The sequence below is a fragment of the Anabrus simplex genome, chromosome 9 (genome assembly GCF_040414725.1).
Source record: "Anabrus simplex isolate iqAnaSimp1 chromosome 9, ASM4041472v1, whole genome shotgun sequence".
NCBI classification, from domain to species: Eukaryota; Metazoa; Arthropoda; class Insecta; order Orthoptera; family Tettigoniidae; genus Anabrus; species Anabrus simplex.
Window position 1 is genome coordinate 66,888,461 of NC_090273.1, and position 27,391 is coordinate 66,915,851.

General features: G+C 39.4%; 1 protein-coding gene across 1 annotated transcript in view; it reads left to right on the forward strand.

The window, feature by feature from the left end:
• Zwilch (zwilch kinetochore protein) overlaps nucleotides 1-27,391 on the forward strand; it is a 117,516-nt gene that overhangs the window by 43,593 nt on the left and 46,532 nt on the right. Inside the window, exons 4-8 of the mRNA XM_067153456.2 lie at nucleotides 2,073-2,304; nucleotides 12,977-13,144; nucleotides 16,498-16,831; nucleotides 20,574-20,653; nucleotides 25,143-25,354. Coding sequence (XP_067009557.2) covers nucleotides 2,073-2,304; nucleotides 12,977-13,144; nucleotides 16,498-16,831; nucleotides 20,574-20,653; nucleotides 25,143-25,354 — 1,026 coding nt within the window. The remainder of the gene's footprint in view (nucleotides 1-2,072; nucleotides 2,305-12,976; nucleotides 13,145-16,497; nucleotides 16,832-20,573; nucleotides 20,654-25,142; nucleotides 25,355-27,391) is intronic.

The following is a 27,391-nucleotide window of genomic DNA, read 5'->3' on the forward strand; positions in this document are numbered from 1 at the left end:
AGGACAGAATGTCGTAGAGTGCTTGCAGTAGATTCCCAAGTTGTCCCGCACTGTTTCTGAAGAATATTGTTTTAAGTTTCTTAGATAAGTTCAGTAGATGCTGCTTGAATGTTAAATTCTGATCCAAGGTTATGCCTAGATATTTAGGAAACCAGTTATGATGAAGAACTCTATTGCAGAAACTTGTGTTCACTTTTGTGTTAGACAATCGGTTATTTAAATGGAAGCATTGCACTTCCGTTTTACTTGCAGTAGGAAAAAAAAATCCACTGCCTGTTTCCAGTCATTCGACTGGGTCAGGAATGGAATGAATGAAACCCCTGTCTAGCGGCGAGGATAGGAATTGTGCCAGCTGCCAAAGCCTGTCGCGCTCCTCTGAGGCAGTGATTGATGAATGACAGATGAAATGAAATGATATTGCAGAGTGTTGCTGGAATTAAATATGATAGGGAAAGCCGGAGTACCCAGAGGAAAACCTGTCCCGCCTCTGCTTTGTCCAGCACAAATCTCACATGGAGTGATCGGGATTTGAACGACGGAACACAGCGGTGAGAGGCCGGCGCACTGCTGCCTGAGCATGGAGCTCTTTCACTAGGACTAAGTCTCCATTTCTGGAAATAGACCTCTACAGTGGGCAGGTCCCTTGTTAGGATTTCCTCAGTTTTCTCAGTGAACTAAGGCCGTCATGACCGTTACAGGCAAGAAAACTGACAGTCTGTGATTGGCGTAGCCATATGTCACTTTGGCCGTTTAAACCGTTCATGAGTTGATGTGGTTATTTTATGCTGCAGAAATCAAGTTTTAAAAAGTAGGACAATCAGACACTTTCAAAACACTATTAAGAGTAATGAGAGTTGTCGTAGACCCATATTTGCCTACTGTCTTTTTTATAGGACACCTACATTCTCCTGTCACTGGCATGACAAACATAAGAGTAAACCATTACGTGATATCGAAATATAATACTTACATGCCAAGAGTACATAAGGTATGAAAAAGGAATCAGTGAGGTACTTGTAACAATCATCTTATTACATTTGAATTCGTCGGCACACGTTGTCTTCCATGATTGTAATATGGATTTTGTTTAGTGATGCATACCACACACTTAAACTCACTCAGCTAAACTAAAATGGGTAGTGTGCAAGTTCATATCTTTCCCACGAATACCGCAGCTTTGTTAAACCAAACTCATTATAGCGAGCAGCAATGACAGCCATATAATGAAAGTGTGTCAACTGTCCTTTTAAAAGGACAGTAGGCATATCTGGGTTAAGCTGAAGATGGCCTCTAGGCTAGGTTGAAACATGTCCTATTGTGTAGCATTTTAGACGGATCCTTTATTAAATGGCAAATTTGTATTGAATAGGTGGACTTAATACAATTAAATTCTTTTTAGAATTTTATCCTAGACCAGTTCTTCTGTTACACGTTTTCTTGCCACTCTTCATGGGTTACTAGGATAAACTGTTTGGAAGAGGGAGTAATAGAAAGAGGAGACGAGAACAAACATGAAGACACAAAGGAACAAGGACAATTTCCATATCTTCCATGGGCACCCCCGTGGAATTCTAAAAAGGTTGATGTTCAATAGTTTAATATCATATCAGATTATTTCATAAACTGAACTTACTGACAGTCATCTAGCATCTGTTATAACTGGAAATTTCTCTAAACAATTTAATGTTGCTGATGTTATATTAGTTTTTATATTGAAGAAAACTGTTAATGTGGAAAAGATCCTGTGGGCGCCCATGATATCTTCATATATTGCTGTCTTGAAGTAGATTGGCTCTCCCCTCATCAGTCACAGATCTTCAGTAACCATTTCATCTTAGCCCCTGATGAGCTTGTTTCTGTTCTCCAGCTGCATCGAGAGAGCGGTCTTAATGCTATCGTGACAGCTGGATAAAATGTATGTTGCTTTGCCATTAATTAATTAATTCATTCATTCATTCATCCAGCAGAATATTCTGTTAATAGTTTATTAAATTTGCTAATATTTCACCATCTTTAATGTCCATGGAATGAAAGACCTCATCTTTATGTAATCCTTGATCTTCTAATTACAGTACATTGCTTAGTCATTACTTCATGAAGATACCCAATGGTGAAAGAAAATTCTGGATTGCATGTAATGGACTGGATAGCCAGACTACATTGTTGTTAGCTGGACATAAGAAAGAAGGTTGGGTTTCTCGTACTAGAGTCCAGTTCTGTGGGTTATACCCTATTGATTCTCCAGAAATGAATCCTAGGAGGATGGAGGAACAACATGCTCTCATGGCACATGCCCAGTGCAATGTAAGTATATTGGAAGTTCCATTCTATGACTGTGATAAGTGTATGTGTAGGCTATACAGTTGAGAAGGTATAGTTTGTTAATATTGCCAGCTTTATTTTAGGTTTATAATCATGATTCCTACAGGCCAGAAATGTAAGGGATTTTTGACAATCATCAGTACCACCACCATCAATATCCCTTTTCCAGCTCCAGCTGGGTCGGGACCTTACTGGCACCTTTCCATCTTCCTCAGTCCAACCACCATTGTTACTCTTCAGTATTGTATTCCAACACACTTTCCTTCTCGTTATCCTCTTCTTGCCCATCTTAATCTGGGTCTACCTCTTGTTCTCCTTCTTTTAATCTTGGCCTTCCTCATCCACTTCAGTAGCCTTCCCTTTTCCATCCTCTTAACATGCCCAAATCATCTCAGATTATTTCACTCCATTCTTTTTTTTTTTCCTTTACATTGCACCGACACAGATATGTCTTACGGCGACGATGGGACAGGAAAGGCCCAGGAATTGGAAGGAAGCAGCCGTGGCCTTAATTAAGGTACAGCCCCAGCATTTGCCTGGTGTGAAAATGGGAAATCACGGAAAACCATCTTCAGGGCTGCCGACAGTGGGGCTCGAACCCACTATCTCCCGATTATTCACTCCATTCTGTTTGAAAGATTTTCCACTCTAATTTCTTACCAGAGTTCCTCATTTCTTACCTGTCCTTTCTTATCTTTCCTATAATACTTCACCCTCTTGCACTCAACCTGCCAGTCCATCGGCATGAGAGATTACGACGAGAACGCTCACTGCACGAGTACGTCAGCTCTGTCCTATTTAGGTGTTTTGGTCATTTGTATGGGTGTTAAATGGTAACACGTAATTATTACTGTAACTTAAAGCATTGAGTTTGCATTTTACTCAACAGATAGATCCACCAGCCCTACAAAATATTTTTATTTTCAACAAATGAAATCTGTTTATGTTGTGGCGGTTCGTAGTGATTGCATGGATCTGTTTTTGGTTGGCTTATCAATACAATCATTTGATCTTGTTACCAGTTTAGTTTAGAGTTTATTTTGTTTTGTTGATATATTGTGTGTTTGCTGTACTTTCTGAATCATAATTAAGTTATACTTATAAAGACATGCCCGGAAAAACGGGTTAACCCACACTTATTTAAAGTGGAGAAAATTTGAGGTTTGTGAATGAGGCTGAAAAAAAATATAAGGCATTATCTTCATTCATTTTTGTATACATAAGGTTCAAGCAGCATTATAATTTAACATATTTTATTATCCAAAACAAGACATTATCAACAAAGAGAAACTTTACATTAAACTTCTTCAATCCTTTACACTCCTATCACAGATGATAATGAAAATAAATAAATTTTTAATATCTCGAAAGATCATTACATCTTTCATGTACCCTCTTTTTAACATGTTATAATTTGTCTATTGCATTTCCAAAATAGTATAACAGTATCTTATCCTGGAAGTTTATGGTTTTTTTTTTTATTTCGTGTCAGAGTGTTGAGGAACTTAAAAATACAAATAAGGTATTATATACAAATAAAACAGAATACATTTTATGTCACAAAACATGTTTCACACAATGTCTGCCCAGAAATGGGCAACAGAAATTCCCTCTTCCGTGGCTTGAATCAAGTCTTGAAGTGTACAACGAACAGGGCAGGACTGACAGTCATACAGGTGTTGGGTAGTTTGTTGCTCCCCACAATCGCAGAAGTCTGACTGATCTTTCAGATAACCCCATTTTTTAAGGTTATCCTTGGATTTACCTACTCCACTCCTCAAACGATTAAGTGCCTTCCAGGTTGTCCATTCCAAATGATGACCAGGGGGTGGAGATTCAGAAGGCACCATCCAATCAGAAAGATGCTCCATTTTTGCTCGCCACATATCACAACGTGCTGTTCTTGCTGGTTTATCCAAAGCCTTGGAGACATTGAGGAAACTTTTCCTGGACTTCAGTCTTCTGGGTGGAGGTCGATGTCCAAATAACGGGTGGTTGCTTGTGAGATCCACCTTCGACCTCTCTTGCCTTGCAAACACTTCTCGCCGAATGTCTGGAGGAGAAATACCAGCCAAGCAGTAGAGTTTGTCAGTGGGAGTAGGTTTCAGACACCCAGTTACTATTCTACATGTTTCATTAAGGGCTGCATCCACCCGCTTCGTATGGGCTGACCTAAACCATACAGGACACGCATACTCAGCTGCAGAAAAACTCAGAGCAAGAGCTGAGGTTCTTAACAAAGTTGGATGGGCTCCCCATTTGCTTGAGCCAAGTTTACGGAGGATGTTATTTCGGGCTGAGACTTTCTGTCCAGAATTAACACAGTGTTTCTTGTATGTTAAGGTCCGGTCTAAAGTGACACCCAGGTACCTAGGTGTAAAAAAATGCTCCAGTTGCTTACCCTCCCACGTCACGCACAGCTGTCTAGTAGCTTCTCGATTTCGAAGATGAAATGCACACGCCTGGGTCTTAGTCGGGTTTTGCAGTAGCCGGTTCTTCTGATAGTACACTGAAAGTTCCTTAAGTGCATTTGAGAGCTGCATTTCAGTGGTTTGAAAGTCGTCGCACTGGACAGCTAAAGCCAGGTCATCGGCATAAATGAAGCTTCTTGTATAGGAAGGCCTTGGCTGGTCATTTGTGTAGATGTTAAAGAGGATTGGCGAGAGGACACTGCCCTGAGGAAGTCCGTTCCGTTGGTCCCTCCACCTACTGCACTTTCCTTGGAACTCAACAAAGAACCGGCGATTCTGCAGGAGAGTTTCAACAATCTTCGTGAAACCATAGTCTCTGGTGAAGTTATAGAGCTTGGTGATCAAAGTTCTATGGTGCACTGTGTCGTATGCTGCTGTAAGGTCCACAAATACCACACCTGTGATTTTACGTCTTTCAAACCCATCCTCTATGTGCTGAGTTAAATTGAGCACCTGTGAAGTACAATTCCTTCCAGATCTAAAGCCTGCCTGTTCTGGAATAAGAAGGTGATCTACTTTAGATGTGAGGCGCTCAAGTAGGATCCTTTGAAATATCTTATATAGGTGACAAAGTAATGATATTTGCCTGTAGCTCTTAGGATCTAATGGATCCTTACCTGGCTTCAAAATAGCTATCACTCTAGACTTCCTCCATACCTTAGGTATCTGTTTACTCTGCAGGCAATTGTTTAGAAAATCAACAACCCACTTCCTTGCTCTGGAACCAAAATGTTTTATTTGTTCCACTCTCATATCATCCAGACCTGTAGCCTTGCCATTTTTGGATTTGTTTATGGCTTTCTCTAATTCCTCTAGGGTGATATTATTAGTGAGGTCGCTAGACTCCTTATCTATTTGGCGTTCTATTTTAACTCTATTCATATAGCCCCCTATTTTTCCATTGAGCAAAAGTTGATGAGCAATGGCATCTGGGGACAAATTGACGTGTACAGGGGCTTTTGTGAAGTCATTATTAAGCCTCTTTAAAAGTCGCCAGGCTTTCTGACTACTTTTAGACATGTCCAGCTCTTCAAGGGTAGATATCCAACGATTTCGTTTATCTTCCGCTAACATTGTTGTCAACTCTAGACCTTTCTGCACAGTCTCTTCGCCAAAGGGATTCGTCTCAAATAGATCAATGTATTCAGCCATCAGAGCTGAGGAATGTTGATTGAGTCCAGGAACATAATTCATTCGACAACCTCTGGGAATTGACTGTCTGGAGCTCTTGTTCACTGCATCTACAAACAGATCGTAGTCAGTCATAGAAATACCTATATCAGATACAGCATCTTCCAGATATGCAGTAAACTTGTTCCAGTCTGCTTTCTTAAAATTATATCGCCTGGGGAAAGGTACGCTCATAGGACGTACCGCAGCAAATACCTGACACATGATGGGTCTATGCTGTGTGTGTGGTATTGGGGTGCTGATGTTCTTTATACACTGCTGAGCAATTCCTTCGCTAACAAAGATTAGATCAGGGTTATAACCTCGTTGCCAACGCCCGCTGTTAAAAGAAGGAGGAAGTTTAACATCGTGTAACAGTAGCATCTGGTGGGTCTCAGCCCATTCCAGCACAGCCTCTCCATCTTCATTCTCATGTTCATATCCCCAGACGTTGCTTTGGCTGTTAAAGTTACCAATTACAATGTGGACGGCTTGATTATCGAAATTCCTTGGTTTCTGGAAATGGAATGCAGAATTTGGTGGTTTATATATAGAGGAAACAGTGCAATGATTTAACTCAACTGTAAGGAGTTCTACGTCAGCACAGTCAGATATATCAGTGGATAGGACTGCTATACCAGGTTTGACAAATATTGCACTTCCATGCTGTTGACTTGGTCTCTCTACCACTAAACGCATGCCAGAAATTCTTGGCCTGCTCTGATTATTGTCTCGATGGGTTTCTTGTACACAAAGGACATCACAGCCATGTTCCTTACATAAATACTGCAAGAGTTCTTCTTTTACAAGGGACATTCCTTCGATGTTTATAGACATAATCGACAACTGTGGTCCTGAAAAGGACCTTTTTAAAAAGGACTTCTGGAATGGAAGAATTAGCCGGTAGATATGTGCACTCTCTACCGTTTCCAGGGAGCACCGTCAGTCACAGTCTGTTTAATCAAAATTAACTGCACAATTTATTCTGTGGCTGCACACGTGGAGGTTTCTTCCGCGCTCCCCAGTTTATGGTTAAAGAGGTTATTTAATAGTAATCAGTGCTATGGTCAAAAAAATGGTTCATCAGGAATAGTCTCCAATTCTGGAAATGATTTAAGGTTTTGGTAGTATTCATGATAAACTGGTGGAATACATTCCATCAGTTCCTGTAAATCTTTCAGTTTTGCAGGATTTGTAGCTGTTGGACCATAATATTTGGGGGGAAATGTCTCACAACTTAAGTGAAGGTCTACCAGTTAATTTTCCTTTTTTTTTTTCTAATGTCCACAGAATCATAACTCTCAATTTCACTATAGCTATACTTAAAACAGAGCTTAAAAGGTTGGTTTTTAATTGCTTTCAAACAAGTAATCTTGCTCAGCAGTACCTTTTGACCTGATTCTGACACTGTTTTCGTCTGGACTTTATTGAGAAGAGGTTTTGCTGTGATAAACGTACCAGTTGTCATTTTGACAACACTGAAAGGATTTTTAACTAGTTTTCATAACTAGCTCCATCCATTGATCAGGACACTTGCCTCTTTTTTTCTTAATAATACCAAAGTCCCGGTCACATGGTGAAACCGTGCGGTTAGGGGTGCGCAGCTGTGAGCTTTCATCCGGGAGATAGTGGGTTCGAACCCCACTGTCGGCAGCCCTGAAAATGGTTTTCTGTGGTTTCCCATTTTCACACCAGGCAAATGCTGGGGCTGTACCTTAATTAAGGTCACGGCCGCTTCCTTCCCACTCCTAGCCCTTTCCTATCCCATCATCACCATAAGACCTATCTGTGTCGGTGCAACGTAAAATAAATTCTAAAAAAAATCACATGGTAAAAATATATGTCCGAGTACCAAATGTTTATGTACTACATCATCAAACCTGTCAGATTGTGCCAGATACATCCAGAAACTAACCAAACTAAGGTTCTTGTTTTGGTCAAAACAAGAATCAGAATAGACAGTTAAGTGACGTACTTCAGCAGGGATTGATTCTACATAATGTTTAATACATGAAATAATGTCATCTGCTCCCCTCCCTGCAATGTCTTCTGACCATATAAACATTGTTGCATCATTATTAGAAACATTATGAATACAAAAGTTGTATGTCCAAAATCTTCTGTGTCTTTCTTCAGATTTTTATTTGCAGTATTAGTCTGTTTGATATGAAAGGTCAACTTTGCACTTTAAGGCTATCACAAACTTTACATGTCACCCCGTGGTGTTACTAAGCTAATATTGAAATAATTGTAGAATATTTCAAGATACATGCCAAGGCTAAGAGGTTCCTTGTTATTACATTTGCACTTATCTTCATGGAGAGAGTAAATTTTGCATACATTTAGTTCTCCACGTAGGTATTTCGATTCGGATTTCTTTTCCTAGAATAATGACTGGACTGAGCAGGAAAACTGTTGGTGTGAGCTCGAGCAAATGCCAGGTCTTCATCGCTGCATTTACTTGGACGATTGCTGTGAAGTCCTGTTTTGTCCACCTTTAATAAGTAAATAATAAATGTGCTATTTAATAAATAAAAACTTGGATTGTATTGTAAAACACTGCAAAATTTCCATTAATGTGCATTTACTGCTTTACCTAGTAGTACATAATAAAAGTAAAATATGCTAGCTTACCTGAGGAGAACCGTATGCTTTTTCTGTTGAATTACTCCGAGACATTCGCCCACTGCTTATGCCGAAGATGTCAGTTGCAGCAGTGGGTTAGCCTGTTCTTTACATTACAGATAGAGTAAATCCAGAAATGCAAGAACATTCGCCTTTTGTATTTTACCTATTATGATCCCTAGAGGGTAGCCCAATATCACAAAAGATAACTCAAATATTTTAATTTTGAGGGTTAACCCGTTTTTCCGGGCATGTCTTAATATCCTCATTACTCCTTTGTTGCATGTGCTGGTGTCACCTTTTTCTTTCAAAGGCTGGGCCATGTTCAAGGCCAAATGATTCCAATATCCTTGAATAACCATGTGATTAGACAGTAATATTGACTTTGTTGTCAGATGTGATTTCCAATGTGGGAAATGACAACTATACTCCTGAAGACACAGTCAGAGCTGCTCACCATGCATCGGACCATGAAGAACGGGATATCGATGACTGTTTCATGTACGGTGAATTACTTTGTTGTACTTGCTGAGCACAAAAAATTATGCTGATATCAAATTATTCAGAATCAAATTTTCTTTCTTTCAGATTTAAGAATAAAGAAGAAAAATGTCTGATATTTCTGTTATTAAAAAAATATTTTTCAAAAATTATTCTCAGAGTTTTTTTTTTTTTTTTTTTTTTTTTTTTTTTTTTTTTTTTTTTTTTTTTTTCAGTGTTACCTATAATGATATGTCCAAGGTATATTCATTTCTGAAATGTTCATAGTTTCCTATATTATTGTGATTTATTTCAATATGGTTTAACTGTTTGTTGTTCGACTCACTGGCTGAATGGTCACTGTTGAGGCCTTCAGTTCAGAGGGTCCCGGTTTCGATTCCCGGCTAGGTCGGGGATTTTAATTGCGTCTGATTAATTCTTCTGACCCAAGGACTGAGTGTTTGTATTTGTTTTAAAACTTTCCTCTTCATATTCAGACAACACACTACACTACCAACCACCACAGAAACACGCAATAGTGATTACGTCCCTCCATGGGATTGGCGTCAGGAAGGGCATAAGGCCGTAAAACAGGGCCAAATCCACATGTGTGACGCAGTTCGCACCTGCAACTCCACTGATGTGGGAAAAGCCGTATAAAAAGATGTGTTTAACTGTTTGTGTTGATTTTTTGTAATACAGTTGCAAAATCACAAAAAATAGTCCGAGCTGCTCTGAGCAGACCCCTGCACAAAGGCCTGAGTGCAAGAGGGTTAAAAATTTCATCTCACTGGCATAGATTTGACTCTCCTCTCTTTTTGTCAGTGTCCAGGCCCTAACTGCATTTGTCAGTATGGGTCAAAAATATATTTTATACATCACCTCTTTTTACTACCTTGGTACTTTCGTCTTCCAAATCAAGTTCCTCGCGCTCTCGTAAAATACATTCTCTTGTATCCTTGTAATGATCAGAATGTCCAATCCTGTATCCTCCATTAGTTTGCATCCCAAGTAGTCTTGACCCTCAATTTTTTTTAGTACCTTTCCCTTCTCTTTCTCCTATTGTTAGTACCATTGTCTTGCTTTTCTCTACATTTATTTTCATTCCATAATTACCAATTTACCGAGCTCGATAGCTGCAGTCGCTTAAGTGCGGCCAGTATCCAGTAATCGGGAGATAGTGGGTTCAAACCCCACTGTCGGCAGCCCTGAAGATGGTTCTCCGTGGTTTCCCATTTTCACACCAGGCAAATGCTGGGGCTGTACCTTAATTAAGGCCTCGGCCGCTTCCTTCCCATTCCTAGGCCTTCCCTATCCCATCGTCGCCATAAGACCTATCTGTGTCGGTGCAACGTTAAGCAAATAGCAAAAATTACCAATTTTTTAAATAGTTCAGAAAAACAGATTTTAAAATGACCCTGATTATGGGGAAGGAAGGAATTTATAACATTCCTCCTCCTCAATCCACCATGTGCCTTCCCCCTCTCCCCTCTCTCTCTCTCTCCGGCAACGGCATTATTAAGAATAAATGTTATAAAACAAAAATCCCCCATCTATATTCTGCGTTCTTTTGTGTGGGAAACATTCATGATCGATGTAACAGATTCTCACAGAACACAATGGAGACACTACACCATCGTACATCCAAATGCAATAAATCCTGTACTTGTTGTGCAGCACACATATACAATTAGGTGTTCTCTTTTGATAACACAAATAGTACTGTATATGCATTGAAAGGTGGAAGTCTTGATTTTAATTAGATAGCGTCAATATGGATACCTAATAATGGAGTTTATCAAGGGAAATATTTGTTAAATTTTCGGGTTCTTTGATATCATTTTAGAAAAGACTAGGTAAACAATTGATAGGAAATCCGCTACCTGGGAAACAGTCCTAAATGCAGATCACTGACTGACCGACCGACTAACTTTAAGCTGAAAGCAAGCCTGCATGCCGCACAATGTTTGTTTGTCCAACCTTTGTCCCGTTTCTCTATGATGTCAAGTGTGAGGTGAAATGAATCCGTCGTGGCAGGTTTTTATGACCGGATGCCATTCCTGACGTCAGCCTATCAGAGGAGTTAATGAGATTAAATGAATGATGTGATATATGATAGTAGGAAGGGAGAGGGTGAAACCCGGTGCCGGCACATAGACTACTCCTGTTGAATAGCACCAAGGGGTCTGCTCAAGGCTTAACATCTCCATCCGACAGACAAATCACCCTCACTCCATATGAGCACTGCAGAGAGATTTGGAATTTAATCCGGGCTTTTGGCACGCAATCTAGTGATTAGAAATTGTATACCACCACCTCCCCTACCCTACAGGCCAGCATTCTGATGGTGAGAATTTTTTTTGACCAACGGGACATGAATCGGCTAACCATGGTGTCAGACCCTTTAGACTTCAACGCCTTAACGATCATGGCCACCAGGCCATGCACTACCTTGTCATATTTATACAGAAACCTGAAGAAAAATCGATGCAAGATATAAGCGGGGATTACTTATCTCGCTCAATTCCATATTAAAATTTAGGGTACATGATGTATGTAATGGCAAGATATACATGAGTAAATACAGTATTCTATTGTATTGTACTGTATAATCTTACCACGCACTGTTAGAGTAGATTATATACACTAAATAGGGCTTCATAGCCTTATGTATGTAATCCTGAAACAAACTGTCCAAATACTTCTCTCTCTCTTAGCCTAAGCTTGTGGCTAGTTTCTTTTCACCTCTTCAGTCAGGTAATCCATGTCATTCTGCTAGCCGAGTTTCTTTGCATGAATTAAAAGCAGTTATCAAGTGTATTTGGTAGCTGAACTGTGTAATGTGTGATAGTGCGCAGATGAGTGTTACTTGAGCATCAAAACTTTAAATATTCATGATATTAATAATTAACATTCTTGTATTGAACTGTACTGAGTGCCAAACTTTTGCTAGACATCATGGATATAATAATCACAACACTGGAAAATCGCTGGTGATATTATGTCTCTGTCTTGTCAATACTAATACTAAAATTTTAATTTAATCCATATTAATTCATCTATCCTACATGTTTCATGAACCACATTCATTCTCTTCATCAGCGACTAAAAGTTCACCAAGTAATCTGCAGGCTTGATTAAATTAGATAGTAACAATCTACTATCAAAGAAGTTAAAAATAAAAATACAAGAATTACAGCTACGTCTGTACTTCTTGACTGTTGAAATACCTCCCAAAATGGTTAACAGCTTTTGAGCCGGGTTGTGATTAAGCTTTCCATTACATGCTGCTTGTTTACAAATCACAACTCACACATACTGCCAACCTTGACTCATGAATCAATGTGATCTTGCTTTCCTTTCTAACAGAACATACAAGCCAATTTTGTTGTAACTCACTCCTTTTGTTACCCTATGAATCTGAAAACCAAACCAAATCCACAACTGTAAGTATACAATAAGCCGTACAGAAAGTGCCAGTATTTTTTGGTCTTCTTCACATTTTCTTAAAGCTATGCACCTGATTGAGCTAGTGGGTTCGAACCCCACTGTCAGCAACCCTGAAGATGGTTTTCCATGGTGTCCCATTTTCACACCTTAATTAAGGCCATGGCCGTTTCATTCCCACTCTAAGCCTTTCCTATCCCATCGTCGCCATAAGACTTGTCTGTGTCAGTGCGACATAAAGTAAATTGTAAAAATAAAATCAAAATTGCGCTAGTGCAGGTCCTGCAGACAAACTAGTGTGAAGCCACTACTATTTTATCAGCCCTTAATAGTAATCATTTATTTAAAAACTTTGTTTAAAACTTATCACTGTTTGAAAACTATTTCTCTCTCCTATCATTATCTTTTGTCTTTTTTTTTTTTTTTTTTTTTTTAAATGGTTTCTTTTTTATTTTATGTAGACAAGACCTGAAGTGTTCTGCACGTATGATATATTTGAGAGTGGTACTGTTGGTGGTAAACCTGGACCAGACTGTTCCCTGATAGAGAGCAATGTAAAGGTTAAAGTGGACTTGTATTGGAACTCTGCTACTCTGAAACCTCAGTCAGAAGAAGTAACTGCAAACCTGGTAAGTGCCATTTCTTTCTTTTTTACTCTTTTTGGTACTGGACAAGATACAGCGTATGTTACTAATTAAGCATGTAAATTAGTTGACAGATCCATAGTAACTTTCCGCCCATCTCGCACCTGAAATAATGCATTCAAAAATTCTCAGATCCATAGAACCGCCCTTTTATCAGTGTTCGTTTCCACCAAATTTTGGATCAGAATATCATGCGATACTGCAGCAAATGCTTTAGCAAAATCACTTACAATAGGGTCAACTTGCACGCTTTTATCTAAGGACTTGCTAATATCCTGAAAGAGCGACAACCTCCGACTCTCGCGGGAGAATCCTCTTCTAAAACCATGTTGCTGGTCAATAATACACAAACTTTTATCATATTGTTCCATTAGATATTCTTAAATTATAATAATAATAATGTTACTTGCTTTATGTCCCACTAACTACTTTTACGGTTTTCGGAGACGCCGAGGTGCTGGAATTTAGTCCCGCAAGAGTTCTTTAACATGCCAGTAAATCTACCAATACGAGGCTGGCGTATTTGAGCACCTTCAAAACTACCGGACTGAGCCGGGATCGAACCTGCCAAGCTGGGGTCAGAAGGCCAGCACCTCAACCGTCTGAGCCACTCAGCCCGGCTATTCTGAAATAAAGTGCCAGTTCGAACCAATACAATCTGTGCTTTGTAGTAAATAAATAAATAAATAGCCCAACATTCTACCACTGATCCACTGAGAGAGCTTTTTTAGTAGATCAAAAAGTCATCTTCTTCCTGGCCTTCTTTTTTTTTTCCCCACAATTTATTGGGGTCAGTGTAGTAGCTAAAAATGCTGATTAGTCAAGTTCACCAAATCGTAATAATCTTAGTAAAAATTTGCATTTACATTCTATCATTTTATATTCACAAAGACATCCGTAACCTCAATAGGAACCAGCTAAAGTCAAAATATCCACCAATCAGTTATGACCAGAGATTAACAGATAGTCATTTAGCCATTTTGATGGAAATGCCCAATGGAGAGGTGAATGGAGTTAGAACACCAGCCCTCAGCTTTGGTCTTTGTTGAAGATAAATAATCCTGCTCCTGGTTTTAACCTACCAAGGAAAACTTTGACTTCTCTTAACAGGATTTAGACCAGTCATGGAATCTGCACTGAATCTTTTTATAAGTGAGAAATTCAATTTCTTCAGTGTGAATCTAATGTTACCATATAGTCTGTTCAGCACATTGTGTCTGAATTCAAGACAAGGACATATCAAGGAGAGTAGTGTGATTTTCACAGTAGGCTGATTTTTGTTACAGCGATTTTGAGAAAACTGCTGAACCAGTTGACATTGTAAAGCATTCTGATGAAAGCTCTTGGCCTGCAGATTTGCCGAGTATCTTTAAAAGCATAAAAATGTATTGCCATATACAGTATTTTTAAATTATTAAAGAATAAGGTAGCATTCTGATTCGCCAAAGTGCTCGCCAGTACTTCAAGGCCACCTGGAGTGTGGTAGTGCTGAGGTATATGATGCAAGAGGAGAGATGGAAGGGGGCAAGCATGCAGGCGGAGTCGGACGTCTTCCTGATCAGCTGTTCCAGTTTCTGTTGTTCTGTGTTATGTTGCAGGTGAAGAGAATCGCTTAGTCGAGAAGAAGCTATTCAGTACAGTGTTACTGTCTCTTTGTAGCTCTCCCCATATTTGGTAGCTTGAAAGGATGTTTGAGAAATGTAAAAGTCCTTCTCTTTGTGTCGTAATTTTAACACTAAGGCTGTGAACTTCTTCCACTCTGGTAGTTAGGAAAGTCGATCCTCTGTGTCATAATTTACTTTAATGTTTATCATTTTCATGTTCCGTATGGATGACTTTATAATTATTGTAGACAAGTAAGGTAATCCACCTAATTAAACAATTTATATGTAACAATTATACAGTTTATATTGTATTGATTAGTTGGATTATCTCATTTGTCTACAATAATACAGTAATTATTTACTGTAATGGAAACCTGAAGGCTTGTACCGAGCTCGATAGCTGCAGTTGCTTAAGTGCGGCCAGTATCCAGTATTCGGGAGATAGTAGGTTCGAACCCCACTGTCGGCAGCCCTGAAAATGGTTTTCCGTGGTTTACCATTTTCACACCAGGCAAATGCTGGGGCTGTACCTTTACTACGAGCAAACTGCCAATGTGCCAATTTTCAAATCTGATTTGGCTGACATTGTGCTCAATTATATTAATAAAATCCTTGATGTGCCCCAACAAAACAACACAGATGTCAAGAATGCATTTTTCATTGACGATCCCATGCGGCCTGGAAAAATTATTACTGATGCTTAATTCAAAAGTGGTTCAGTTTATGGCTTCATGTTATATTAGTAGCATGAATATGAATGGCCACCACCATTTTGCTTCCCGACGGTTGATCAGTGCACTGTATATTCAAAATAGGCAGTGATCTATAATTCCTCAAAATGATTTAACTCTTTCAGGTAAAACACTTCCATTGTCTTTTAAGTGGCACCAATAATCTCCAGTTTGCTTGGCATTTTGTATTGCGATCAATAAAGCTCGAAGGGAAACACTGTAATGTGCAGGTTTCAGTCAAGGTATGCGTTGCAGTGTCAAAAGTTTTTATGCCCTTAAAGTTGCAATATGCTAAAAAGAAAGTGTATAAAGAATGTCTTATATAAATCCTTCACTAAACATTTACCTCATTGACCGTCATGTTTTGATGGATTTCAGCTAGTTAACACATTAATTCTGAGGCTATAAGCCCTCCTTGCCATGTGTTTGTGAAAATAGTTGTATGTAAGAATGCCATATGATAGATAAATAAATAATATTCACAGTGAGTTGAAAATGCAAGAAGAATTTAAATCTGGCTTAGAGATTATGCATTAATTATAGTTAATATTTGCAGAAAAATAATTTTCTTGCTACTCTTTACTATATTTCAAATGCCAGTGGAATGTTGAATAAGGTTGCCCGGTTTGGTACAGATCAGTCAGTGCTAAATGGCTCTTCTGTGAATGTTGATGCATGCCCTCTTGAAGAAGCTGAGGAGCAGGAATGAGCTTGTTGGAGGCTGAGAAGAAATGCACGTAGATTAATCGGCACTAATGAGAAAGCCCATTTATTTGAAAACGGCAGTGTTCGAAATGTGAAGATTGCCCTTGTCCTTTAATATCTTCATGATGTTTTTCTTCTTTCCTTTTATTATTACTTCCCCTTTCAACACTGATCTGTTAATTTATCCTGCATATTACTTGATTTGAAACTTAATGTGTTAATTTCTATTGCTTATACCAGTGATCTACTTCATGAACCTTTACAGGGCTGCTGAGATTATTTTTCTTCTTTTGGACAGACTGTACAAGTGAATGTTGGCCACTACTGCTCAGAGGTGCTACCTCTTTGGCAGCAACTATGTTTGCTAGAGCGGCTCATCAAGGTTCGCTCTGCAGCCGAAGCTGATCGTAAACAACCAGTTCTTCCCAATAGCAGTGCAGACAGCTCTGTTCCAGTTAGTGAACAAGTGCTCAAAATTCTACATGGACCTAGTAAATACAAACCACCTTGGAGTGAAGTCCAAACTAAAGGAAGTGAAAACAGAGGGCTGCTGAAAGATGTGGTGCAAGAGATAGTACAATCAAAACCAGAAAGCCAGGAGTTGACTCACAGGCTCTGGCTTGTTTTGGGAGGTGAGATTCTAATTAATTAATTAATTCATTCATTCATTCATTCTCATATATATCATCGTCATTTTCCCTTTTCCAGGACTTAAAAGGGCACCTTCCCATCTTCCACTACACAACTACCTGTGCTGCTCCTAAACTATGCTCTAACATGGTTCCTTCCTGTGTTGTTCTTGATAAAGTCCGCCATAGTTCAGGTATATCTCTTATTCTCCCTCTATTACTCGTTGCCTCCATCATCTGCTTTTGTATTCTTCTCTTTTTCGGTCTCTTAACATGTCCAAACCATCTCATTTTATTTCTCTTCATTCTGTCTGAAAGTTTTTTCCTGACATTCTCATTTCTTATTCTGTCCTTTCTTGTCTTCCCTTTTCTTATAAGTTTCTTCTCACTGGCAGCTTGGATTTTACTTTCCTGTCTTTTCGTCAGTGGCTAGGTCTCAGCGGCATATGACATTGTATGGACCAATAATACAGTATATGTTATACAACACCTCTTTACACTTCCTTCAAGATGAAGTTCCTTACACTCTGGTAAAATGCATTTCCCTGTTATATCCATTTACTTATTTCCATATCCAAAGCTACAAATTGGGTGGTGATTTGGTCCACCCTGTCTATACATTATCAAGAACTCCAACTTCTTGCAACACACAACATCCAGTTCCAGTTCTGTCCCACTACAGCTTACAGCATAACAAACATTGTCAAGAAATGTTCAATGTGTGTGTTTGTGTTAAAACAATGTTTTATGTACAGCTGAATGATGTTAGAGCTTAAGATATGGGGAATCTTGCTTTATGAGGTAGAAATCGCTGATGAAGGGAGTGAGAACTCTCGAAACATGTACGAGTGAAATAATTGTACAAAATTGGGAACTTGATAATGTATTGACAGGGCGAAACAAGCCCGTGATACGATTCCGACTGACATACCATTTGAATTTAAACGACTGCAGTTTCCATTGCGGCTCGCTTTTGCTATGACCATAAATAAATCCCAGGGCCAGTCATTGAGTGTTTGTGGTATTAATCTTGAAAAACCCATGTTTCTCACATGACCAATTGTATGTTGCCTCTCCCGTGTTGGAAAACCATAAACTTTGTTTACGCGCTACGTAATCAAACAAAAAATATTGTGTACCTTAAAGCTTTACAATGAAAAATACCTTTATAGTGTTGACTGGAATCAGTGTTTTCTATGATAGTTATTTCCTACGAAGAAAGAGGAGTAAGTTTTGCCACATTATCTTCACGCCATCAACTTATCAAATTACTTGATTTGCAACGAGGGATAATTATGGCTCTGTGAGGGATTTGAAGACCTGCTGAACAGTTCACATCTACGTTACAGTCAATCAGGGTTATTTCTGGGTAGTGATATGCTGTGATCTATTTCAGCATTTCCTTATTCACAATCAAGATATTAATAATGCAGGTATTGAAAACACGTTTTTCCAGTATTTTGTTACTAACTTTCGGTAGCAGTAGAAAATTAACTCATTCGATGTTGATAATGTAGTCATTTGCATTATTCTGATTTTTTTTGTACAGTACAGACTGAATTTGAGTTTGTTCCATTGTCATTTATTTTTGACAGAACGACGTCTGTCGGGTCAGCTAGTTTCCAATATACTCATTCAGGATATCTAGGTGACCTCATACTTTCTCTCCGTTTGCACCCCACTCTGCAATCACCACCTCCTTCAGCTCCATGTCCTTATATCTTTTCTTTGTCCTCTTCACAGTTACATCCATTATGAAAAACATTATACATGTGTGTATTTTAAGTAATGAGTAATCACCATTAACATGGACCTCATATTGGTGCAAATTCACATCTTCCCCATTGCAACTTATCCGGATAAGTTTGCAGACCTCCACAGGATCATTGCCTTGAAAGTGTGATGCTATAGACAGCTACAAGTACCATGGATGGCACACCACACCAGTGAGTCCATCCTCAGACAACTCGGTGTGAAAACGAGATTGTCGACTCTTGTGAATCAACAGTTTCTGAAATACTTTTGACACGTTGCTAGCGGACCAGAGACAATGGCAAAAACTGATCATCAAGGGAAGAATTGAGAACCAAAGACCCAAAGGAAGTATACCATTGTGATGGACGGACCATGCTCAGGTTGGAAATCCTGGAGGTAAACCATCAACATGCTTTCTTAGATGAAGTCATCACACCCTTTCGTAGGGTTAGAACATGAGAGAGAGAAATGTGTACATATTGACAAGAAGATATGTATTTACTAGAATAGGAGAAGAGGCAGCTGCTAAATAAATTGTTAATTTATGTTTCACACATGACAGAGAGAGAGTGTGTGTCCACACGCACGGAAGATGCTCACGTCCACCTCTTCTTTTTAATGAGGGAAAGCAATTTGTAAATGAAAGTTTCTGGCAGAATTCTGAAGTTTAAAATGAAATTTAATACAAAACCATTGATGAAGTTGATAAAGGAATCAGTATCAATGGAAAGTGATTGAAAACCATCCACTGTGCAGGTGATACTGTGATATTTGCTGACAGTTTAGAAGACCTTCAATTCCTTTCAAACAGTGGCAATGAAGTAAGCAAGGATTTGGGGCTTTGGAAAATGATCATGGTAATCAGCAAGCAGAAAATCGACAACACCGCTATCACCCTCCATATAAATACCATAGAAAGGGTGTTGCATTTAAAGTACCTAGAATGCTGGTTAATCCAAGAATCTGATCTGGATTTAGAAGTCAAAACCAGAATCGCCATTGCAATAAGTGTGTTTTCTTGTGTGTAACCATGAACTCCGATTCGAAACTTGTCGTGTTGTGAAATGTTTTCGTGTTACCACTTCTGCTTTCCGGTGTTGATGGATGCACACTAAAGATTCATCAATAAACCAACTGCATACCTTTGAAATGTGGTTGTAACACAGAATGTTCAGATATCACATAGGTAACCATAATACCAATACACATTCGGGACAAATATTTCAGGTTACCTATGGGAATCAACATCTATATCATAGGTAGACCATATCACCACCGAAGAGGGTACTGCATTGTACTGGAATATCATTGCGAAGTTTTAACCCTCGTAAACCGCAGGAAAGCAGCCTATTTTAGTGACATCTTCAGAAATGACAAATTCAACCTGATCACAAAGCAAGCTAGAAGGGAAACGTCGACTTGGGTGGAGAAGACTTTCCTGAGCACTGAATCTCTGACTGTGGTTCAGTAACCACGATCCGATAACTCTGGTATGGGAAACAAAACTAGAAAACTTACTCCATGATCGTAACCAGCCTTTTGTGAGGAGACAGCACCAGAAGAAGTAATGCTTTTTCTTTTTTTAATGCTATTTGTTCGGGGCGTCTACCTCGAAAGATCTTTTGCCCCTACTTGCACCATATGTTATGAACCTGCGTGTATTTGTAATTGCGGAAGTGTTAAGTGTTGAATGTGAGGAACAGAATGTTAAGAACGACACAAACACCCAGTCCCCAGGCCAGGGATATTAATCATTTACAATTAAAAAACCCTGACCCGGCCGGGGATCGAACCCAGGGCCGCCGGGTGACAGGCGGACGTGTTGCCCCCTACACCGCGGGGCCGGACAAGTAATGCAATACATACACTTTCAAGCAGCCTACTGAACAGAAAAATCACATTTAAATTCTTTCATTTTAAGTTCTTTCCCTAAGCCATCATATTCATAGAATACTTTCCATATACACTCCTTTTGTTATTTCTCTTCCAGGTTGCAGTGATATAATAGAATTAATGGACTGTTTGGAGTTGATCTTCAGTGAAGTCAAGAATCATAGAGCTAGACCTTTTGTAAGTATCCTGATATACTTAACTTTTTTTTTTTTTTTTTTTTTTTTTTTTTTTCCTTAGAAGAGTTAATAAGAATAGCAATAATATTAATAATGTACAACTATTCAATAGGGATTTGCGGACAAGATGTCTGCAGTGCTCAGCAGACTTCTGCAGCTCGGTGCTCTTTTGTTGCTAGTGACTCGATCACTTACGACAGGAGGTTCACTTGATTGGTCACGGCAGACCTGGCTTGTAGTGACACTCCATTGGTCGAAATAGTGACGAGTGCATAGTAAAGAGCCTCCCAGGCAATTGAGGTAGCCACAGCACACAACGCACCATGTTTTTGCAACAAGTGACTTGGTGCTTTTGTTGTGCTGCATATGGTAATCACATCTGTCTGTATTGGGAGTATACCATATTTTATAAATTTCAGCCAATGGCAGTGGCTGTTGACAGGAGTGGTATAGGATAATGTCACACAATTTATGATATTATAAAAGTACATGTATTTAAGGGTATGTTGGTGAGTTTTGGGCTTTGGCAGTGAGCACATTACTCTCTTACAAGTAATATGAGGTAAGATTTATTGGGTTGTTGCAGATGTCTGGAAATCCCAGTTCCAGAAATATAACCTCAACATCAGCGAGGCCAAGACAGTGGTGATAGCAGTCAACAGAGAAGGGTGTCCAGCAATTGTAAGACTAGGAGACCACCAGCTAGAGTGTGTGGATAGTTTTTCCTTACCTTGGAAGTATAATCTCCGGTGATAATTTGGTCAGAAAGGAAATTACAAACAGAGTGCAAAAGGGATCAGAATTCTACCAACAAGTAAAAACACTTTTATGGGATGACATGATTCAAAAACCGGCCAAACTGATGATGCTTAACAGCTATTTCATACCAATATTGACCTATGGTATTGAAGCGTGCACCCTTACAAAAAGAGATACATCAAGACTGCAAGCATCAAAGATGAAATTTCTTAGATCCACCATCCAGAAGACCAAGATAGACAAATTAAGGAATGAAGAGGTGAGGAAAGAAGCAGGAATAAAGACATCCCTATTAGACCGAATTGGCACATCCAGACTACAGTGGTACGGACATGTGATGAGGATGGATCCTATAAGAAACAGCCAGAATAAATTTGGAAAGACAGGTGGAGGGGAAAAGACCCGCAGGAAGACCTGAAACCCGATGGATGGACATGATCAAGTTTGATCTAGTTACCAGAGGATGGACAGTGGATGATATTCTCCATGACAAGTTGTATATCGACAGGAAGAAGTGGAATAGGTTCATTAACAGTACCCAGGAAACTGGAACTGTACAATGATGATGATGATGATGATGATGCAGAAGTCTCTAGCGTTTGGATATAAGTTGGTACCGCTGAGAAAGCTGGAGTGCCATTGCTGTGCTTGTAGATATACTTTGCATTGTGCTGCTCTGAAGAAGGTGAAGTGTCAGAAGAACGGTCAAAGGTGGAGTGCCAAGTGGCAAAATCATTTCAGACATATTCTTATGTTCGAATTTGTAAATAAGTTTGACTTCAATAATCGCTGATGAAGAGAATGTTTTATGTTCCTGAAAAATGTTTGATGAATAAATGGCTTTCAGTGATAAAAGTGTATTGACAAGGTGGATTCAAGCATATATTATTTTAAATAATTTTGAATAGGTTGTAACAGAGGAGCAAAATCAGCTGAGGCAGCCCAAACCATTTGCACTGTGTACGAGAATTATGCTGCTGGGAAGAGAATGACATGAAAATGGTTTGATCCTTTTAAACAGAATGACATTGACCCGAAAGATGATCCATGTTCAGAAAGATCATCGGAGGGTATTGTGTTTTGGAAATTGGTTCTTAGAAATTTAACTGCTGATGATTATTGTCAAAAACTGAAATGTCTTGCAGCCACAGTGCAAGAAAACTAACCAGGAGAACATCAAATGTTACTATTGCACGATTATTGCACATAATTAGCAACTGAAAAATGTGTGAATACGTCTTCACCAACTTTACTGTGACGTAGTGTTTAAAAACAGTATAATCTTGTATTGATATATATTTGAACTACAAATCCTGTCTTACCATTTTCAGGTTGGACGAGCATAGAGTTTACAAACAAACAAACAAAAATCAAAATCTTATTCCAGGTTTTTAAAATCAGGAAATCAATTTTCTAAGAATGTGGTCTTGAGATATTCTAATAAGGGATTATATTTATTAAATTCACTTTTCTCATTTATATTTTGGAGCTTTTGCAAACAGGAGTATGATAGCCTCGAGTTGCTGTCCTGTTGCCCTCCACTGACTTATTCGGGTTTACGATACAAAAGAGTGACGGACAAATAAACACTGACCTCCTAGTGTCCAAAGGTAGTTCATGAAGCAGTAAATGCCCATGCATGGGATAGTCTAAGACAAATGTGAAAATACAGTGGAACCTCGTTTATCCGTTCCCGAAAAATACGTTTTCCCGGAATATGCGTTCAAATTACGCGGTTCCGCGAGCATCGTAATTAAATCACGTTGTAAAAGTCCCGCATTATCCGTTCCTCGAAGAAACGATTTCCCGGATCAACCGTCCAGAAATTCCAGTCCCATCAACGCTAAATCCTCGATCAATCGTTCTTTAATAAACTGTATCTCACGAAAGGACGGCTGTAGCATGTTTATGGATCTTGGCGTTAACGCCCCGTTACTGCGATAATTAAAGCAAGTACTGTACCGGTGCTGGAAAAGCGATCGGCGGTGAACTTGCATAAGGGACGATCTTAGCGTCACATTCGGGTGGTATTGTTTAGAGAATCTTGGAAAATCATAAAGCAGAGAGTGGCCACAACAATTGCAAGGAGACACGGCGGATTTCGACACCTCTGCTTGAAGACGGAACGAGTTGCGAGTTTCGTCAAATGTTCGCACTTATAAAACGTCCATATTATGTCCAGGGTTAGATGTTTATATTTTTACATTTTTTCGATCGTACTGCCGAAGAGGTTTTCGGCACTTTGCTCAGGGCACTGCAGAGTAACTGGACTTTCAGCCAGGAATCGAAACTGCTCCTTCGTAATACAAATTCCGTATTTTTTATGTTATCGTACATGATCATGTTAGCGAGACCAGAATATATGTTGCACCTTACATTAAGAAGAAGAAAGCCATGGGAGGTCTTGGGAGTGCCTATTACTGTTTAGGTCCTAATGAAAGACTGGGAATTTTACGTTTTCGTGATAAAATACCAAAAACCGCAGTCGTTTTATTTGCGCACGTTACATTTTAAATGGTTGGTATCATTTCAAACTCGTACTGACGTGCAGCGAGCGCGCTTTCCAGATGACCTCAAGGTCACAAATAACCGTAATTTCTGAAGTTTTGATATTTCTTTTATCTTTCCTATTTGATTGGATTTGTGACGTGCAGAATTTAATATAATGCATTCGAGAACTTTTAAAAATAGATACATTCGAAACCATGTTTTCGAGTTCAACATAACCTTTAAAAGTCGATGTAGGCCTAATTTGCGCGGTACGAGATTTCCAGAAACTGACTACGAACAGTATACCGGAGAGCAAATTACAATGAAAGATTAAGAGATGAAAGGATTTCGTCATCATTTTGGGTGTTTTTGTATCTAATGCGCTTTATTTTATTAGATGAGAGAATTAAAAACTACTTGTGGTCGATTGTCGTTTGGCTTGGCGTTATTAGAGTTTTCGAAACGTTTGGCTAGCCTAATCAAAGTTGCTGAACTGAAAGGATTTTTCACGGGAAACTGACGAAGATTCCCCTGTAAAATTGAATGTAAAGTATCGAGATTTTGAACTCGCGTACCGGTAATTAATGTGGTTTCGCGGTCTAACATACTCGCCTCTCATCCAGAGGGCCCGGGTTCGATTGCGACCAGGTCAGGCAATTTTACCTAGATATAAGTCTGGTTCCAGCTCCACTAAGCCTACGCGATTACCTTTAATTGTGGAGCTATCTAATGGTGAGATGGCGACCCCGATCTCCAGAGCCGGGAATATCGGCCGAGAGGATTCGTCGCACTGACCAAGCGCACCTCGTAATCTGCAGGCCTTCGGGCTGAGCAGCGGTCGCTTGGCAGGCAAAGTCTCACTGGGGCTGTAGTTTGGTTTGGTTTAGTTTAGGAGTTTTTGTAAGATTATAATTATACATGTTTCATTTTTGTGATGTTTAGCCAAACTGTTGATGGTTTTCATACATTCCCGAATTTTCCGTTTTCCCGTGTTGTACGTTTTATTTTCATGGTCCCTCGAAAAACGGAGAATCGAGGTTTCACTGTACTAAAGAGCAAAGACAAAATTCCACATGTGCTCTCATTGCTGTCTTCATCAGTTACTACTGTTCTGTATTTGTCCCTACCTCCTTTTTCTGATTCTCCACTTATTAACCTGTTTCTCCTCTTAGCTTTATATCTCTGATATGTATAGAAGTAGTGATGTTTGTTGATTAAGGTCTATTGTTTTGTTATATCAGGTGCGTCCCAATAACCAGTCGACCATCGCGCAAGTCATCTTGAAGATGATGAAAGATGAGGCAACATCAATTAAGCTGACTGGCATCATTGCTGTGGAATTTTTAATAGAGATTGGTATTGAAAAACTAACTCAAGATTACACTGCAATATTCATGAAAGCAGGATTGGGTTCTGTGGAGCAGTTGAAGACAGGATTCCCAGCTGATGAAAGGTAGTATGATCAGGGCCGAACTTAACTACTAGAACACCCCTGGGCCCAAATAATATTGCGGCCCCTTCCGTAAACTTGATAAGACAAAATTGCAAGTACTATTATTTTTATATCATAATGAATAAAGTAATACACTAGAATGCCTCCAAGGTAAATAATAATAATAACAATAATAATAATAATGTTATTTGCTTTACGTCCTACTAACTACTTTTACTGTTTTCGGAGATGTTGAGGTGCCGGAATTTAGTCCCGCAGGAGTTCTTTTAAGTGCCAGTAAATCTACTGACATGAGGCTGACACATTTGAGCACCTTCAAATACCACCGGGCTGAGCCAGGATCGAACCTGCCAAGTTGGCGTCAGGAGGCCAGCGCCTCAACCGTCTGAGCCACTCAGCCCGGCCCAAGGTAAATATCAAATATTAATATCATTATTCATCATCATCATTGTACAGTTCCAGTTTCCCGGATACTGTTAATGAGCACCTCTTCCACTTCTTCCTCTCCATGTACAACTTGTCATCCACTGTCCATCCTCTGGTAACTAGATCAAACTTGATCATGTCCATCCATTGGGTTTTAGGTCTTCCTGCAAGTCTTTTCCCCTCCACTTGTCTTCCCAAATTTATTCTGGCTGTTCTTGTAGGCTCCATCCTCATCACATGCCCATACCACCGTAGTCTGGATGTGCTGATTCGGTCTAATAAGGATGTCTTTATTCCGGCTTCTTTCCTCACCTCCTCATTTCTTAACGTGTCCATCTTGGTCTTCTGGATGGTGGATCTAAGAAACTTGAAACTCTTTTTGTGAGGGTGCACGCTTCAATACCATAGGTCAATATTGGTATGAAATAGCTGTTAAACATCGTCAGTTTGGCCAGTTTTCGAATTATGTCATCCCATAAAAGTGTTTTTACTTGTTGGTAGCATTCTGATCCCTTTTGCACTCTGTAATTTCCTTTCTGACCAAATTATCACTGGAGTTTACACTTCAAAGGTAAGGAATATTATCCACACACTCTAGCTGGCGGTCTCCTAGTCTTACACTTGCTGGACGCCCTTCTCTGTTGACTGCCATCACCACTGTCTTGGTCTCGCTGATGTTGAGGTTATATTCCTGGAACTGGGATTTCCATACGTTGAGTGTGGTCTGTACTTCCTCTTCTGTGACCCCAAATCATGATATCGTCAGCAAAGGTCACTGCATTCATTTCACCTAACTTTTCCTTGACGTTCTTCATTATATTGTCCATAACAGTGATGAATCATGATATCGTTAGCAAAGGTCACTGCATTCATTTCACCTAACTTTTCCTTGATGTTCTTCATTATATTGTCCATAACAGTGATGAACAGTAGTGGGGACAGTGCGTTTCCTTGCTGTACTCCACTCTTGGTCTCAAACCATGATGATCGACCTTCCCCAATTTGTACAAAGCTAGTACAGTCTTTGTACAACATCTGAATTTTCCTTACCAGTCCTTCAGGCACATTTCTTTTCCTCAGACACTTCCAGATCTTATCTCCTGTAACACTATCATAGGCCTTTTCTATACCAAGAATACAATGACCAGGTTCTTGCCTTTCTCCCAATACTTTGCCATCAGCATGTGGGTGCTAAAAATTAGATCCTTTGTTGATCTGTTACTTCTGAATCCATGTTGCTCCTCATCTAACTGTGATTCAATGATGGTTTTCAATCTCCTTTCTATGATCTCAGGAATTTTTAGCCCATGAGACAGCAGTGTTATTCCTCTGTAGTTGGTGGGTTTCCGTCTGCTCCCTTTCTTTAACAGGGGAATTATAATGCCCTTGCTCCAGTCTGCAGGTATTTTGTCTGTCCATATAGCATTTAGTACTCTGTGCAGCCATTGTATACCCTGGATGCCTGCTGCCTTTATCATGTTCGCAATCACCTGAAGATTTTCCTTTAGGCATAGATCGTAAGGCTGTCTCAGTTTCTGTCCTGGTGATGGGAGGTTCCTCATTGTAGGCTTGGATTTCCGGTTCTGTATTTTGTTCTTGAACTGGTCTATT